Source organism: Juglans regia, chromosome 14 (genome assembly GCF_001411555.2).
Source record: "Juglans regia cultivar Chandler chromosome 14, Walnut 2.0, whole genome shotgun sequence".
NCBI lineage: Eukaryota > Viridiplantae > Streptophyta > Magnoliopsida > Fagales > Juglandaceae > Juglans > Juglans regia.
The window spans coordinates 8,226,495-8,245,349 of record NC_049914.1 but is presented as its reverse complement, the minus strand read 5'-3'; the positions used below and the strand labels follow the sequence as shown (position 1 = coordinate 8,245,349).

Sequence of the window (18,855 nt, the reverse complement as noted above, 5' to 3'; positions counted from 1 at the left end):
AAAATTTGTCAGAGAGAGATTTGACTGAAGGCTTCAAGGAAATTTCTCAAGACTAATTTCAGGGCGGATAAAAACCAATTTCTTAATCCTTTTTATTGATAAAAACCAACAGCAAACTGATGCTTCAAAGCTCATCTCAGACCCCTGTTAGTTTTGCAAAATTACCAAAAGTAATCTGAAAAACGTACCAAAAAATCTACTCAACCTCCTACTATTCACATAACCTCCACACTCTACATTATTTTTAATTTTTATTATTTTTTTCTTTTATTAAATATTTATTATATGAATAATGAATAAAAAATTTGAAATAATTTAAAAAGAATAAACTCAAAAAAAAATTTTAAAAAATATTAAAAATTTATAAAATTTAAAAAAATGTGAAATGTGGAGTGTGGAATGTGGTAGAAATTGTGTAACAAAGCTCAAAACGTACACTATGGATCCTTATACGCTATTGAAAATCCCAGCGATAGCTCTAGCGGTGGGACCGCTTCAATCTCAGCGAGAGCTCCAGCGGTGGGACCGCTCAAAAAAATTATTAGAGATAAGAATGCAGACAGGTTTCTCAGCTGGGGGAGATATGCGCTTGTCTTCTGCATTAATTATGTACTGCAACGTGGCTCCTTTCCGTCCATAAAACACTCTTATTCATTCAAGTAATCAAATATATACTCGTAAAATATATAATTATTATATAATTATTTTAAAAATTAATAAAAATTATTATTAAAAAATTAATTTTTTTATATAAATTTTATATTTTTTTATTTTTATAAAATAATTATACAATATTTACGTACTCACAACTATAAATATCATTTTTCTATTCATTATATACAATCTCAAAGCGACACACAATTGAGAGGGAGAGGGAGAGGGAGATGGGTAGTCATGCGGAAGTGGATAGCAGTAGTACTACTGAAAGTAGATGGAGTCTTGAGGGAACTACGGCTCTTGTCACGGGCGGAACAAAAGGAATCGGGTTCGCTCTCTCGCTCTTTCCCTTTAACTTCTCTCTTTAAACGGCCTTCTTTGTCTTAATATAAACATATTTCTTCTGTTTGTATGATTTTGTTAGGATCGATTATATATATATATATATATATATATAGATCGGCTTTGTTCGAGTTTTCTTTGATCTGTTCACTAGTGAAAAAAAATCATAGATATGAAGTATTCAACGTAAATATTTAGTTTAATCTTCTATCAGCTGCCTAGCTAGCATGCTATATCGAGTTTTCTTATGCCCATGTAATTTCCTTGATGCGTTTAGAACTTACTTGCACTGCATATTTCTTGTTCATAACTCTCATTCGTTTTGCTAACTTTTAACTTTAATTCGATCGTAGTCAGGGTCTCAATATATAATAGATGTGCAAATAATTAACTTCTTTCCATTCGAAAGTTTGGTGTTGTTTCTGTCTGCGACAGAATCCGCCATCTCTGAAAATATCAAGAATAGCTATTATTGATATTGTCAGATATTTTGCTATAATTTATTATTTTATTATTATTATTTATTATTTTTTATAACTATTTAATATTCTATTATTTTTTTTACTATTCACAATTTTTCTTAACACTTCTCAACATCAAGATTAGCTATCTTTTGAGTACTAAGAATTTTGAGTATTAAGAATATCTCACTTATTTTTAGAATATTTTATTATTATTTATTATTTTATTATTATTTTTTATCTATTTTTTATTTTTTACTTTTTATTTTTATTACTCTTCAATATTTTATGAAAAAATCTATACAACTTCTTACTATTCACACAATCTTCACACATTACATATTTTTTAATTTTTATTATTTTTTTCTTTTATTAAATATTTAATATATAAATAATGAATAGAAAAATTAAATTATTTTAAAAAAATAAACTCAAAAAAAATTTTAAAAAAATATTAAAAAATATTAAAATTTAAATAAATATGATGTGTAGAGATTAAAAAAATTGTGTAACATTACTCATATCTTATTATTATTTTTTTAATACTACTCACAATTCTTTTCTATAGTTCTTAACATCTGCCCAAACTTTCCCTTAGCTAATACGCGAATTAAATTTAAGCCTCGTTTGTTTTCGGAGATGAGATGAGATGAGATGAGATTAAAGTTAAAAAGTTGAATAAAATATTGTTAGAGTATATTTTTTAATATTATTTTTGTTTTGAAATTTGAAAAAGTTGAATTATTTATTTTATTTTGTATTGAAAGTTGGGAAAGTTGTAATGATTAGATGAGATGAGATGAGATGTTTTTCCAAAACAAACGAGGCTAGTGGTTTCCCCGTCGGCAATGAAGTTCATTTACCAAACTTAAAGACGATGACGGCGAGAAATAAAGTTCTTCTGTTTTTAATGATATTTATTGAAGTTTGAACCCAAAAAGATGGGTGACAGACTTCCTCTGCTGAACAATGCATGTGACCATCCCAAGTGTGCTGTCTTTGAAAAATGTGTTGTACAAATTTCGAGGAGATCGTTTGAAAAGAAATTGGATCACATAAAAATTAGCTTTTTTTTTTTTTAGTGACAAATGTGTAAGGGTTCTGTTTGTGATAGAATGTAAATATAGGAATGAAAAAGAATGATGCTGTGTATATAATGAAGAAACAAAATGGTAGACCAAGTGTTTGATAAAATGGCATTGAAATCTCAAAATGTCGGTGCTTCAAGGGATTCCCTAACCTCCAAGATAGACAAATCCTTAATATTTTCCAGATGATTCTTTGTGGTGCTCTGGACGTACATAAAAGGGTTGCAGCCATAACAAACTAATCTAATGGCAATGCAACACGTGTAAAGCAAATAACAACTGCAGTTGTAAAGCAAATGACAAACGAAAGAAATAATAAAAGGTAAACGACAATTAGCTTTATTCTTGAACTGAGCCGAACGACTAGTAGCTTCCCTTTCCAATTGATTAAACAGTGTGCTTCACCTTTAAATGGTGCGTTCTGAGTTCCCATATCTTCAACACTTCCAGACCTCACTTCATCCCGACATAACCCTAACTCCTTAGTTTCTTCCTCTAACTTCTCTATACCGTCTTTCTCTTCGCACTAGAGAGTTCCCTAATCCCCACCCCTTAAAGCACCTTGCCTACAAGGTGTGGGTAAAGGTTGCGCAGCCTCCATAAGGACTCCCACGTATTGTTTTCGGCTTCTGTTCCCACCCACTTGATGAGAACTTCGATGATGGCTCGATGACCCAGCTTCTTCCTTCGGTCTATAATAGCCTCTGGTTCGGGTAAGATTTCACTCTCTCCATTCACTAGTGGCAGCCGTGGTAAGGGATCGATGTGTTCACCCAGTTTATGTTTCAAGCAAGAGACGTGAAAAACTGGGTGAATCTTGGAACTGAGAGGGAGATCAAGCATGTATGCCACACTTCCAATTTTTTGGCTGATGCGAAAGGGTCAATAAAATCTTGGAGACAGTTTGAGATTTCTTCGAGTGGCCACTTATCTCTATCGATAGGGCTGCAATATGAGGTAAACTCAGTCCCCTTCTGTGAAATGTCTCTCTGTTCTTCGTTTATCTGCATACATCTTCATCCTTGCCTGTGATTCCTCAAGATGGTGTTTAAGTATTGCTTTCAGTTGTTCTCGGGTTTGTATCAAACTGTTTACTGAGGCATTTAGGGAAGTACTAGGAATATAGGAGATGAGTTTAGGAGGATAGTATCCATAGAGGGCTTCGAAAGGTGAAGTCTTTGTAGAGTTATGATATGAAGTGTTGTACCAAAACTCTGCCATTGACAACCATTGAGCCCAACAGTTTGGTTTAGATCCTGCATAACTTCTTAGATAGCCTTCCAATGTTTTGTTAAGGGCCTCAGTTTGGCCATCTGTCTCCGGATGATAAGCTGAACTGTAGTGTAATGTAGACCCTTGGAGCTCAAATAAGGTCTTCCAAAAGCAGCTTAGGAAAATAGGGTCACGATCTGAAACTATGGTCTTGGGAAGACCATGAAGTCTAAAGATCTCTTGGAAAAACTTTAGGGCCACCCCAGCGGCTGTGTAAGGGTGAGTCAGAGGTATAAAATGACCATATTTGGTCATTCTATCGACCACCACCAGAATAACATTCACCCCTTTAGATTTAGGCAAACCTTCTATAAAGTCAAGTGAAATAGCCTCCCAAGCCTGATCAGGAATAGGAAGTGGTTGCAGTAGGCCTAGATACAACACAGTTTCTGTTTTGTTGGTTTGACAGATGTCACACTCCCTTACTGCCTGTTTGATATCATTTTTCATTCCTCTCCACCAAAAATCCCTCTTTGCCCTTTTATAGGTTCTAAGAAACCCCGAGTGTCCAGCTTGAAGATCATCATGTATAAATTTCAACACCTTGGTCTTGAAAGCAGATTGCTCATTAACCACAATACGCCCATTTTTTAAAGATTAATCCATGATGTAGTGCAAAACCCTTAGGTGCTTCTTGGTTAGAATTGAACTTGGCCAACAATCCCTGTAAATCCCGAGAGGATGCATAAGTGGCCTTCAATTCCTTAATCCAGGTAGGAGTAGGGAAAGTAATAACAGCCAAAGATTCTTCTATGACTATGTCAGCCTCATGCTTTCGAGACAAGGCATCAGCCACTTTGTTGTCTTTGCCTTGTTTGTATTCGATGCTAAAATCATAGCCCAGCAGTTTAGTGATATACTTCTATTGGGCAACCGTGCCCACTTTCTGCTCTAGTAGGAACTTTAGGGCCTGTTGATCTGTTTTGACTTTGAACACCTGTCCCAACAAGTAAGGTCTCCATTTATGAACAGCTATGACAAGAGCCAACAACTCCTTCTCATAAGTTGACAAATCCACGGCCCTACCCTTCAAAGCCTTGCTAAAAAAGGCTATAGGTTGTCCCTGCTGCATGAGGATAGCACCTACACCCCCTCCACTTGCATCATACTCCAAAGTGAAGGGTTGAGAGAAATCAGGTAGCCGTAGTACTGGAGGTGATGTAACTGCAGTTTTGAGCTCCTCAAAAGCCGCATCAGCCTTTTCATCCCAAGAGAAGGAATTCTTTTTTAAAAGGTGAGTGAGGGGAGCTGTAATTAAACCATAGTCCTTGATGAATTTACGATAATAACCAGTTAAGCCGAGGAAACCCCTTAAGGATTTTATATTTTTAGGCACTGGCCATTCCAACATAGCAGCTATCTTTTTGGGATCAGCCTTAACTCCAGCACCAGTTACTATGTGACCCAAGTACTCCACCTCAGGAACCCCAAATAGGCATTTAGATCTCTTCGCATATAAACAGTGACTAGCAAGTGTGTTTAACACTTGCCTTAGATGATCAATGTGTTCTTCCATACAACTGCTGTAAACTAGTATGTCATCAAAGAATACGAGTACAAACCTTCGCATAAAAGGTCTAAAAAATGTATTCATAAGACCCTGGAAGGTGGAGGGTGCATTGGTAAGCCCGAAGGGCATTACCAAAAATTCATAATGGCCCTCATGTGTACGAAATGCTGTCTTATGAACATCTCTAGGAACGACTCGTATTTGATGATAACCTGACCTGAGGTCAAGCTTAAAAAAAATGAGGGACCCATGCAATTCATCAAGTAGTTCATCAATTATTGGGATTGGGAACTTGTCCTTTATAGTCTCTTGGTTTAGTGCTCTGTAATCCACACACATACACCAACTGCCATCATGTTTTCTGACCAAGAGAATTGGTGACGAAAAAGGACTGTTGCTGGGTCTAATAACCCCAGTTGTGAGAAGTTCAGTGACAATCTTTTATATTTCAGCCTTCTGATAGTGAGGGTATTTGTAGGGTCTAGTGGAGATGGGATTAATGCCATCCTTCAGCACAATTTTATGGTCATGAGACCTACTCGAGGGTAGGCCAACAGGTTCCTGGAATATTCTGTGAAACTGCTCTAGCAAGTGAGTAATTACTGGGCAGCAAAACTATGTAGGTTCTTCCCTTTCAACATTCAACAATTGTAAGAGAAGGCCCCTCCCTTTGTGGAAGGTAGTGGCTAAAGATTTATCACCCTCATTAGTAAGGGTAGATGCTCTGGTTTGGACCCCCTTCAATTCAACTCTTATCCCTTCTCATAAAAACTACATGGTTAAACATGAAAAATCCCAAGTAATAGGACCCAACTCTCTCAACCATTGAATGCCCAAGACAACATCACAACCAGCTAAGGGTAAAACATAGAATGAAGGCCTGAAACAATTCCCTTGCACGGATGTCAGCACCTGACTATAGAAACCTTGACTTTGTAGAATGTCACCATTTGCCACCTTAATGGTTATCTGACCAGTTTTTTCTGTAGTAAAGGCATTTTTAGAAACAATCGATCTATCCAGGAAGTTATGTGTGCTTCTTGAATCTACCAAGAGCACTACCATGGTGGAACCAATTTTAGCCTGCAATCTCATAGTCTTGGGACATGGGGTACCCGTAAGGGCATTTAGTGATATCTCAAGCTTAAGTTCAGGTTGCTGGTTAGGCATGTTATCAAAAACATGTGTTGGGTTCCACTTATCACGACAATGGAAACATAGTCCCTTGCGTCTCTTTTCATCCATGTGCATCGAATGAACATTGATTGGTTGTGCTGCTGGTTTGGTGTATTTGTTGGAGTTGCTAGTTGCAGAACCTCCTTGTCCCCCATAAAAAGTAGATGAACTGCTTTTATCCCCCCATGTTTTGAATGGTTTGCCGGAACTAACCAAGTACTCTTCCTGAATCCGTGCGAGGCCATATGCCGCATTCAAGTTGATAGGGTTGAACATGCGGAGAGGGAGCCGGATCTCATCTTTGAGGCCACTGAGAAAGCAGCTTAACTTATGAGAATCAGGTAAGCCTTTCAATCTATTCGAGAGAGCTTCAAACTGACTCTTATAGGCTGTAAGAGAAGCTGTTTGTTTCAGCTGTGTGATGGCCTCAATGGGGTTATCATAAGCTGTAGGGCCAAACCTCAGTTGGAGGGCTTCAGTAAACGTCTGCCAACACTGAAACTGTCCTGTATCAACAGCATCTTGATACCACACTAGAGATTCACCATTCATGTGGTAAGAGGCCATGAGGAGATGGTGAGCAGGAGCTGTTTGGTGATACTCGAAGTAACGAGAAGCCTTGAAAATCCATCCTGCCGGATCTGTGCCTTCAAAGTGAGGAAACTCGAGCTTGATACCGCACTGTAAGAATCTTCTAAAATCTGTATCACCTTCTGGTGGTGGCTCCCTCTGAACCAACTGAGTTGCTGTTGAGTTTGCGTAACCATTATAGTTCTAAGCATGTCATTCATTTGTTTCATCTGCTCCTTTAATTCAAATATACTCTGGTCATGGCTGTGTAGTATTTCCTGGGTTTGCTGTTTATTTGTGCATGTGTTTCTGCCATTAGAATCGTAGGCTCTGGATACCAATTATAAGGGTTCTGTTTGTGATAGAATCTAAATATGGGGATGAAAAAGAATGATGCTGTGTATATGATGAAGAAACAAAATGGTAGACCAAGTGTTTGATAAAATGGCACTGAAATCTCAGAATGCCAATAGGGTGCTTCGAGGGATTCCCTAACCTCCAAGATAGACAAATCCTTAATATTTTCCAGATGATTCTTTGTGGTGCTCTGTACGTACATAAAAGGGTTGCAGCCATAACAAACTAATCTAATGGCAATGCAACACGTGTAAAGCAAATAACAACTACAGTTGTAAAGCAAATGAGAAACGAAAGAAATAATAAAAGGTAAACGACAAGCATCTTTATTCTTGAACTGAGCCGAACGACTAGTAGCTTCCCTTTCCAATTGATTAAATGGTGTGCTTCACCTTTAAACGGTGCGTTCTGAGTTCCCATATCTTCAACACTTCCAGACCTCACTTCATCCCGACATAACCCTAACTCCTTAGTTTCTTCCTCTAACTTCTCTGTGCCGTCTTCCTCTTCGCACTAGAGAGTCCCCTAACAAAATGCTAAATATAGTCGATGTTCAAGCATATCATGAAAAAAAAACTGATTTTTTCATGTAAATTTTAAATATCTATTGTTTTATTTAAATAGATTGTATATTTACACACTTTAAAACTATATAAATAATTTTTTTCACAATAAATTTATTTTTTCTCAAACTATTTGCACGAACTTAAAAACTCTAGCCTAGTACAAGCCCATATATAAAAAGTGATAGTGGATGGAAACTCATATGATGGATTAATTTTAATTTTTATAACAATCAGGCTTGCATTAGACTTTTTTTTTTTTTTTTTTTGAAGTAAGATACGTATCATTTCATTATAATCTCAAATCATTACAAATTTTGTCATTTACAACTAACTGATTAATTTCTTGTGGTTCTTCAATTCAACAAAACTCTCCTCCTTATGTAAGGCCATCTTAGCTAGACTATGAGCCACTGCAGTTCCTTCTCTGTATATGAAAACCATGGATCATTGTAGACATGGTAACAACATTCTCTTCAGATCTTCCCCCATTTGTCCATTACTCGACTCATCCATCTCATTGGATAGAACAACTTCAATTACTTCTTTTGCATCTCTTTCAAAAATTACATCTCGAAACCCCAGCTCCTTACACAATTACATTGACCTCCAGAGGGCATGACACTCAGCAATGAAAGGTGATACAAAAAACCTTTTTTGGGAACACATTGCAGCCATTATATCACCATTGTTATTTCTAACTATTATCCATATCCCCAATCTCTGGTTATTTGTGTCTAAAACAACATCAAAATTCACTTTGCATTTGTTGCCTTCAAGTCTCTGCTAGCATTGACCTCCTGTCACCAATCCACCCTAGTTCTACCTTTCGCCCTCCCTCTAGTTTGCCTCACGAAACTCATCTCGTCTGACAACAACAAATTTCACAAGCTTGCATGGGCTAGAAAACTTTTCTTCAAAGATAAATTCATTTCTCCTGCCCCATATTCTGCCCCATATTCTTTTCATAATAACTATAGATTTTTCCAAACTTTCCTTTAGAAGCCTTCTACATATATCCAGCCACAAGTGTTCAAAATCAAACACATTAGTCTTCCATTTCTTCAATGGGCTCTCGTTATCTGCTCATACATCAGAAGTAGCAGGATAACACCATAAAGCATGGATTACATTTTCCTCTTCTCTTTAACACAATGGACAAAAGGGATCATTTATAATTCTTCTTTTGCACAGATTGTCTCTTGTAGGTAGGATGTTATTTATAGCTTTCCAAATAAAATGCTTGTATCCACCAGGAACATCCAAGGTCCATATCTGCTTCCACTGATTTGCTTCTTTTCCACCATGAGATGGCCCCCCTCCACTCTCCTTTCTCCCCTGAAAGTCAGCATAGTAGACACTTTTTTAACTCTGAATTTACCATGCTTAGTACAGCCCTAGTACTATCTGTCATCTGCCCCCAAAATATTAATAGGGATGGTGCATATTAACCCAACCTCATTTCTATGAAATACCTTTTCAATCAGATCCACCTTCCATTCCTTTCCCCTTTCATCAATTAAATCACAAACCTTTGTATCAACCTCGAGAATTTTGATGGAAGATTGGACACAATAAGAAGTTGGTGAAGGGAGTCATTTCTTACCCCATATCCTTATATCTTTTTCATTCACCACTCTCCACATCAACCCCATAAACCCCATCTTAGTGATGGTGAGTTACCCGGCTTGGTGTTAATAAACTAGTCAACCTTTAGATACTTTTCTTTATATATTCTCGCTACATGAGTATCTTAACTCTGCATCAATCTCTACCATTGTTTAGCCAACATCTCTCTATTGAAGCATTCCTTGTTTCTAAATCCCAGTCCACCTAAGCTTTTGAGCAACCTAGCTTTTCCCAACTCCACCAATGGATTCCAGACTCTTTCTTATTTTGCCTCCACTAGAACCTTGATAGCATGGCGTCCAAGTCCCTACACAACGTTTTTGGCAATTTAAAACCACTCATGGCGTAAGTGGGGATGGCTTGCAAAACAGCTTTAATAAGTATTTCCTTTCCAACTCTTGAGAGGAAATTATTTTTCCAATTTTGTATCTTCTGCCACTCTCTCTTTTATACATCTAAAAGCATTATATTTTGCCTTTTCCACTACTTTTGGGAGCCCCAAGTACCTCTCATAGTTATCACACATAACAACTACTGCTTCCCTATGAATCTTACTCTTTATATCCTTACTGGTGTTTGAACTAAACATAATTGAAGTCTTCTGTTTGTTTAGGGTTTGTCCTGAGGCTTTCTCGTATTTGCATAGAATAGAATGAGTCTTCTCCCACTCCTCATGCCTTTCTCAACTAAAAATTACACAGTCATCAGCAAACATCAAATGGTTAGTTTTTGTCCCCCCCCCCCCCCTCTAGCCACTGCAACTCTGTGGCGCCCTCGACCCCCCCAAAAATTAATAGATCTCACAAACTCCCTTTATTTCGCCCTTCAATTCTGCACTTTTGATCAATAACTAACTCAACCTTTCTATAATTATCAGTAGCTAAGGAGACAATGGGTCTCCTTGCCTCATACCTTTTGAAGGGTTTATCTTCTTCCCTGGTTTCCCATTTAATAACATCGAATAACTGACTGAACATACACATACCATGATTAAACTAGCTAGCCTCTCCCCAAAACCAATTCTTCTCAACATGGCTTCTAAAAAAGGCCATGCAACTCTATCACATGCCTTGGCCATGTCCAGCTTAATAGCCATTCTACCGATCCTCCATGCTTGTTTTGACTTCATAGAGTGTAGTAGCTCATATGCTATCATTAATTTATCAGTAATAAGCCTCCTAGGGACGAAGGCTCTCTGGTTAGAAGAAATGATGCCATGTAAAATCCCTTTGACCCTGTTTGCTAATACTTTAGAAATCAGCTTATAGAGTACATTGCAGAGGCTTATGGGTCTATAATACTTCATTGAGATAGGGGAGTTCACATTTGGCATTAAGGCCAGGTACGTATGATTTAACTGCCTATCCATTTTCCTTCCATTCAGAAACTCTAGAACAACTCGCCTAGTCTCTCTTCCCACAATTTCCCAGTGATTTTTATAAAAACCCACACCAAATCCATCACAACTGGGTGACTTGAGAGTTGGCATCTCCTTTAGAGCCCTTTCCACTTTCTCCACAATGAACTCTCTTTCTATCCTTTGATTCATCTCTTTAGAAATTCTTGCCTTAGTACACATTACACATTTATCAACTTATTCTTTTGTGGAGTAGGAGGATGTATGAATCTCTGAAAAATAGTTCCAAAAAGCATATGCAATTGCCTTATATACTAGCTTCTCTTGTGAATCTTTGATCTTCCCTATGAAGTTCTTTTTCTCCCTATGATTTACAAATGCTTAAAAAAGCTTGGTATTTATATCACCTTGTTGAAGCCAATGTCTTTTTGCCCTCTGTTTCTATCTCAGGTTTTCTTGATCTAGTAAAACATCAAGTTCCTTCTTCCTCCTTTTTATTTCCTCCATATGCTTTGGACCTTCAAACTCTTGTTGAAGCTTCAGTTGATCAGATTTCCCAATGATAGCCCTCATTCTCTCCTTTATTAAGTTTCTACTCCATTGGCTCAAAGCAGCTCCTACATCCAGATAAAAGTGTATGAACCCTAGTCAGAGAGCCCTTTAAACCATGACCCCTCCTTCATTCCTCCTCAAAGAGTTTTTTGTACTGCTTATCCAGTTCTCAGTTCATGTCATACTTAAAGTTACACTTCCATCTATCCCTCACCTCCCATTTGCCTCTGCTTGAACTAATCAAGATTGGACTAATGATCAGAACACATTGTCACCAGGACATCTACTCTTACATCAGAGGCCGAACTCAACCAGTAGTGGTTCGCTACAACTCGATCTAGCCTTTCTTTAACAAAGGAATCATCCTCATGGCCATTGCATCAGGTGAACTTATTTACATTCCACCCCAAATCATAGAGGTTTCCCCACTCCAAGGCTCTCGTAAACTGATCCATCTGCTCTTCATTTCTCTCTTTTCCCCTTTGTTTCTCACCTTGGCTTACGATCTCATTAAAGTCACCAACAACACACCAATCAATCTCAACATCAGGTTTAAAAGAGGATAGCAGTTCCCAAGACTCTTCTATTTTAAGTGTCAGGGTTCCCATAGAAACCCATCAGTAGCAATTTTGGCCTTTTTCCATCTTCTTCAATCCAGACATCTATGTGCCTTCTCAACCATATTCTCCTTTCTCCACTTCATGATCAACCTACCACTCAACCCAATTGGTTCCACTACCACACACCCATCAAACCCTAGTCTTCTTTGTATGGCATTGACTCTACTTGCTTTTAACTTCGTTTCCATAAGAAAAACTACATCTAGCTTCTTCTCCTTCACTAGTAAGCAAATGAATGGAACTATTCGGGGGTTGCCAAGCCCCCGACAAATCTAGCTTAAGGTTTTCATTCCCCCTGGCGAGGCTGCCTAACAACCTTCGCCAATCCATATGATTCATTTTTAACTTTCCCCCTCCTTTTTAACTTTCTTTGACCCAACAACCTTCCCATCCTCGAGTTCCCCCTCAATCAACTCACAAAGGGTGTTGAAATTCAGGCAGTTGATTAAGGCAAAGCCTCAGATAAAAAGACTCTGTAGGGGGATGGATTTAAAGAAGAGAAGAAAGATCTCCTTACTTACCTTACAGTGGAATCACTCTTTTCTTCGAGAAAGATGTTGATGAGGGTTTTTTAGGCATACCTTTCTCTCTTGCTCAGTGTTTCCATCTACCTTTGTTAATGATGTTCTTCTTCCCCAGGCCATCTTCAATGCCATTGCTCCCTGTTCTTCCTTTTGCACAATCACTTCCCTCCCTTTATTTCATACCAGCCAACATCATATTATTTGTACTAGGCCATGGGCCTCTAGAATATCCAAATTGGGCTAGGCTATCCCTTGGTCTTCTACTTCCTGCCCTTCACCCCATTCTCTGTCCACCTTCTCCCCTTCACCTACATTGCCACTCATAGTTCCATCCTCCCTCAACCCTGTCTCAAGGTTCCAAACCATATATGGGCCACCCTCCACCACATTTTCCTTCTCCTTTGTCACCCCCCTCCACAGAGTTGCAATCCTCCTCATCCCCCAACATCCTTCTGGGAAAAGGTCCTATCTCCCCATCCATCTCTCTATCCACCAAGCCTCCCTTCTTCGAAATTTCTTTTTATGTAAAGTTCTTCTGGCTTCGTGAATAATTCTTGACCTGTTCAGGGATGTTTCCAAGCACCACCCCTGGTCGTCTTACCAGCTTAGAGCCACGCACCAAATTGAGGCCCCTCATCCTTCGTCCCTCTCCCTGAAACACATCCTCGGTAGCTTTTCATACCTCCAGTTCACCAAGAACTCCTACGATTCACCAAGATAGACCATCCTTGAGCAATCGCCTTTCATAGGGATACTTCAATTTTAACCCTCAGGTACCGCCCCCATCCGATACCTTGCACACTTTTGCCTTAGTGGAGGACATTATCTCCTTCCCAATCAGTCTGTCAAGCCACACTTTCTTGAATAAACTTCTATCCCCTTTATCCTTCATTTTTCCTCCAATCCATTTAGCTCAATCATCGAGCTCTCCTCCTTCGTCAACAGTAGATTTCCCCATAGTTCTTCCAGCCTCTCCATTCCTCCCCCCACCATCTCCATCCTCAACGGGGCTTACGGCTATTTTCTTTCTAGAAGAATCTAAACGATCATGTACACCACCTCTACTCATGCAAGGGAAATAGGGAGGAGACTTTTTTTGTTTTTCTGTTCTTAATTGTTATGCTTGCACAAATCATTTTTCATTTCTTTATCATGTTTTATAGTTGTATATGCGTGTCATGTGGACATTTCTCTAAATACAGATCACACAAAACAGTAAGCCTATCTAGTATACGTGTTGTGCGTTTATATGCATCTGGTCTCATATAAACACCACAATAAATTAAGCCTCCTAGCTAAAGAAAGTGCTCCAATATTGGATAATGTCTTCCTTTTAAAGAAATTGAGTAGATTAATTAATATCTCTCTCTCCTCGAACAAGTTTTAATATTGGTGCAACAGGAAATTTTAAGGCATCTTACATTAATGGAAACTTCCATTTTCCTTTTAAATGAGTTGAGTTGATCCTTGTCTCTGGCCTGGATCGGAGTTGATCATTGTTTTCCTTAAATTCCAAATTAAATCGATCAAAAGTTCATTAATTACGATCATGATCAGGCATGCTATTGTGGAGGAACTTGCACGTTTTGGTGCGGTCGTACATACATGCTCCCGAAATGAAGCTGAGCTTAATGAATGCAAGCACGAGTGGGAGAAAAAGGGTTTTCGAGTCACTGTTTCAGTATGCGATGTTACTTCTCCATCTGAACGACAGAAGCTAATTACCACTGTCTCTTCTCTCTTTGATGGCAAACTAAATATCCTTGTAAGTCATCCCACTTAAATTCTTTGTTGGAGATAACTATATTATATAGAGAGTTATTATATTCTTAAATTTGTGTGTAGAGCATACTATACACATGAACACTTTAAATTATAAGATTTGATTAGTAAGATTTAAATTTTAAAATTTATCTTTTAAATCAAATTATACAAGATATAAAATATATTATGATGTACATCCAGATTAACAATGTTGGAACAAACAAAATGAAACCGACAACGGAGTACAAAGCCGAGGATTTCTCACTTATAATGTCCACAAATTTCGAATCAGCTTATCACTTGAGCCAACTTTCACATCCTCTTCTGAAAGCTTCGTCAGCTGGAAGCATTGTGTTTCTTTCTTCAGTCAGTGGCGTCGTATCAGTTAACGTTGGATCCATATATAGCGCCACCAAAGGTATATTTCTACTTAATACTATTAAGTTGCAATTAGAAGAACTCGTTGTAGATATCATGATTAGAACAATATTATTAACCATAATTATATATTAAACTAATTTTATAATTGTATGCAGGGGCAATGAATCAGCTAACAAAAAATCTTGCATGTGAGTGGGCAAAAGATAATATAAGGACTAATTGTGTTGCACCTTGGTTCACCACGACTCCCCTTGCTGAACCTGTAATTACTTACCAACGTCTCGACTTTCATTTCTCTGCATCCTTAATTAAGTTCTATATTGTTATTTTTCATCCTCAATTAAGTTCTATTTTGATAAATTACTACTTGTTCCATAAATCTAAATTGATGAGATAGAATGTAGAGTCAAGGTTCGAACTCAGAACCTGCTATAATATCATTTAAAATCACCACTAAATATTTTAAAAACTTAAGCTGATGAGAAAATATAGATTTAATTAATTTAATTAAATTATTAACATGTTTTAATTAGTTGTGAAATGTAGGAATTCTAAGAATTAATTATATATATCTCACTATAGATCTTTTTTCCTTTTGTTCCTCGCATTGTAGCTTCTTACTGATGAAAACATGTTCAAGGCTATCATCTCTCGAACGCCAATGGGAAGAGTTGGAGAGCCAAAAGAGGTGTCTTCATTGGTGGCGTTTCTTTGCCTTCCTGCGGCCTCTTTCATCACCGGCCAGATTATTTGCGTCGATGGAGGTATGACGGTGAATGGCTTCATGATGTCCCCATGATAAGCATGGATACATGATAAATGGGTTCAAGATTTAGGATAGGTTTGGGGGGTGAGATGAGAATTTTGTGTTTTGTTTTGAAGTTTAAAATATTAAGTTTTAATATTATTATTGTTTTGGGATTTGAAAAAGGTGTATTGGGATTTGAAAAAATTGAATTGTTTATTATATTTTGTATGGGGATTTGAAAAAGGTGTAATGATGAGATGAGATGAGATGAAAATTTTATGTTTTGTTTTTGGCCCCAAACCTGCCCTAATTGCGCAAAGAAATGCCGGTTTTCCCTACTTAATTTATAGCGATTGCATAATAAGGCAACACTAGTTTGCTTGCGATCTATGTGTGCCCTACTATTTGTCATCATGTTAATTTATCCTTGCTTGTTATAATAAACAATATTAATTAATTAGCTTGTAGTCCTGCTCGATGCATGCACATATAGTATACCTACGGGGATTCAATTATAAAACTTGCGTGCATTGCACGTTATTATATAAAACTTTAGCAAGAAATGGATTACACAAAAGTAATTATATAAATTGATGTAGTTTAATGTGATTCGTCATATTGCAAAGTTACTTTTATTGTAAAGTAAATCTAACGGATCGTATGAAGTCACATTAGTTTGTAAGATTTATTCTGTGTAAGATTACTTCTAGGGTTAATTACATTTTACCCCCTCAAACTTTCACTCAATTCACAATGTATTTCCGAAACTAATAATTGGATCAAACTGGACTCGCTTACTTTCAAAACGTACCAATCTCCCCCGGCCCTTCTGTCTACTAGCTTTCTGTCTACTAGCAGAGCGAAATATAATAGAAATTTTGAACACCTACTTCTCACGTGCTTAACTACCACTGCAAAGATAAAATCATCCCTGAAAAATAAAAAAAATAGAGAAATATTATCCAATATTATCATCCAATAAAAACAGACACTTTGCCAGTGCGGCCATGGTAGAACTTGTGGGGCATACCCTCGTGGACAGAGCCGTTCACTTTGATGTCGACATAGTCGCCGATCTTATAGGTCCTAAGGTAGGTGGTGAGGGGGATGTAACCAGTAGGCATTTCCACTTGCTCTCAAGGGCTGAGCGAAGAGATCTCGGGTCTGAGAACAAAGACCGTGACCAGTAGGCATTTCCGCTCGCTCTCGAGGAAGGGGATATGGGTGTTGCAGCTAATACCCTCAAGGAGATTGAACCTAGTACACCTCAAGGAGATCCTTTTGACATGGGCCTGTTAAGGATTGAAACATCCCTTGAAACCAGCACCAGAATGGAAGAAACGCTGGAGTCTTCTGAGATGTCTTCCATAGCTGCTGTCTCCGAGGGTTACAACTTCTTTTGTTTCCATTTTATCATGGGAGTCAAAGAGTACAATAATTGCACAAAGGTGACATTTTGCAGCTTTCTTGTACTCGTTTGAAAGTGCGGATTGGATTAAGTACGAAGTTTGTCAATCACACCGGCCAGCCACGTTTGAGTTTTGTGGTTAATGCATCATGGAGTTTATGTAAAGTTCTTGATGCATGTGATGCTATAGCACATAAGATCTCCCTAGATTCTCTAAATGGAAGCCAGTTGTGACCAGAAAAAATGGCTTCGCCAACTACCCTACAGTGAGATCGCAGTAAGTTTAGCTCCATTATTTTATTTTCCTTCTTTCTCACTTGATTAGGAGAAGATTAAAAAAGCTGCATCAGTATAGTAAAAGTCTAGATTGTGGTACAAAAGATAGGGAGTTGATTTTACCAGTAGTGTAGTGTGGTAGCAATTTGGAGCACCTTGATGGCATGCAGGGGTCTGTTGCCTCACAGCAAGATCACCGCCCACTTCCACTGCACAGATGGTGCCTCTGCATGCAGCAATTCTTCCGTAAAAAAATCACAACAAAAAGACAAAATAGAAGGAAGTCGGGTGATTTTGTCTCGATCAAGTCAAGGGTGATTCTGTCTTTACAGTGGTAGTTAGGCACGTGAAAAGCAAGTGTTCAAAATTTTTGTTATATTTTACTTTGCTGGTAGGTAGAAGAGAGAGATTGGTATGTTTTGACAAAAAGGAGAATTTATTTTAATGCAATTATTAGTTTATGAAGCATATTGTTAATTGAGTAAAAGTTCAAGAGAATAAAGTGTAATTAACTATTACTTCTATGTAATTCATATATAAAAGTAATAATTTGTATAATTTTCAAACATATAATTCTCGTACGATTACATTGTAAAACAGTGGGCCTAATCCTATAAAGTATAAAATAATTAACCTAATAAAGTAACTAATAAATAATGCGCGAAAAGAGAATCTTATTTTCCTTTTTCATATTGTACTAGTAGTAATATGTTACAAGCCCAACAAACGTTTCAAGCCCAATAGTGATTTCGAATGCTTTGGGCTGGGACTATATGTCACTTCAGATTTATATATACAATACCATTATATCTACCTTGGTTAAATAAGTGGCAATTGCGGATGAACAATAACTTTTCGTTCACTAAATTTTTTCAAGTTTTGTCCCTTCTTTTCTCACAAAATTCCTATTTCTTTTGTCTTTTTCCATTCCTTTTGCCGACTGTGTTTGTTGTTTTTTTTTACAGTACTTGACAACCATTGCTCGTCGCCTCCCCTACACCACCACCACCCTTGCAGGAACCATAAGGCCATAGCTACTCTGTTTCTTCAACCATAAACCACCAAGTTGCCGTCCAACACCAATTGTACATCCAAAAAGAAAATAACTCGTATGCATATTGTGGCTTGCCTTGGATTCGAAATCAAGTGATTAATGCACATATACATGAAACTGGACCAAACCAAACACAATATGTAATATATATACTTAGATCTCAAAAAATCGTGCTCAAAGGATTCAAGAAATTGAGAGAAGGGAAAGAAGAAAAAAAAATAGGGTTTGAAGATAGAGACATTAGGTTGGCAGCGTGAGGGGAAGAGAAACCGTGAGGGAGAATATGGAATCGGGAGAGAGAGATGTGGCAATTGAGGTGTTGTGGACTACAGCGGCGCAACGGAGGTGAAGAAAACCCAAGCGAGAAAAGGAAGAGATCGGTAGGGAGATGTTGAGAGAAAGAGAGAGAGAGAGGATCTGAAGGTGAAGCCGAGAGGGAGGAGGGGTTCGTCGCGGGTAAGGCACGATGGCGATGACACTGGCTTGTAGGGAGGCTTGCTGGGGGGTCACAGGAGGGCACGACGCAGGTGGGGCAATCCGATTGTA

At 37.9% G+C, this 18,855-nt stretch overlaps 1 protein-coding gene across 2 annotated transcripts; it reads left to right on the top strand.

Moving 5' to 3' along the window:
* The first annotated feature begins 846 nt into the window (after positions 1–846).
* Positions 847–15,871, top strand: LOC108998463 (tropinone reductase homolog At2g29290-like). Of its 2 annotated transcripts, XM_035685142.1 has the most exons (5): positions 847–985; positions 14,236–14,443; positions 14,644–14,860; positions 14,979–15,085; positions 15,437–15,871. In XM_035685142.1, exons 1-5 carry the CDS (start codon positions 885–887, stop codon positions 15,620–15,622), a joined length of 819 nt encoding a protein of 272 aa, XP_035541035.1. In that variant the 5' UTR covers positions 847–884; the 3' UTR covers positions 15,623–15,871. The 2 variants fall into 2 exon arrangements, with proteins under 2 accessions (XP_035541035.1, XP_035541036.1); XM_035685143.1 differs by lacking the exon at positions 14,979–15,085 and having other exon boundaries at positions 15,437–15,550.
* The last annotated feature ends 2,984 nt before the right edge of the window (positions 15,872–18,855 follow it).

Bases quoted from the DNA above. Each gene is read 5' to 3' on its own strand.
- LOC108998463 (XM_035685142.1), top strand. From the start codon at position 885: ATGGGTAGTCATGCGGAAGTGGATAGCAGTAGTACTACTGAAAGTAGA. The intron at 986-14,235 runs GTTCGCTCTCTC...GATCATGATCAG, and splicing joins GGCGGAACAAAAGGAATCGG to GCATGCTATTGTGGAGGAAC. The intron at 14,861-14,978 runs GTATATTTCTAC...AATTGTATGCAG, and splicing joins CATATATAGCGCCACCAAAG to GGGCAATGAATCAGCTAACA.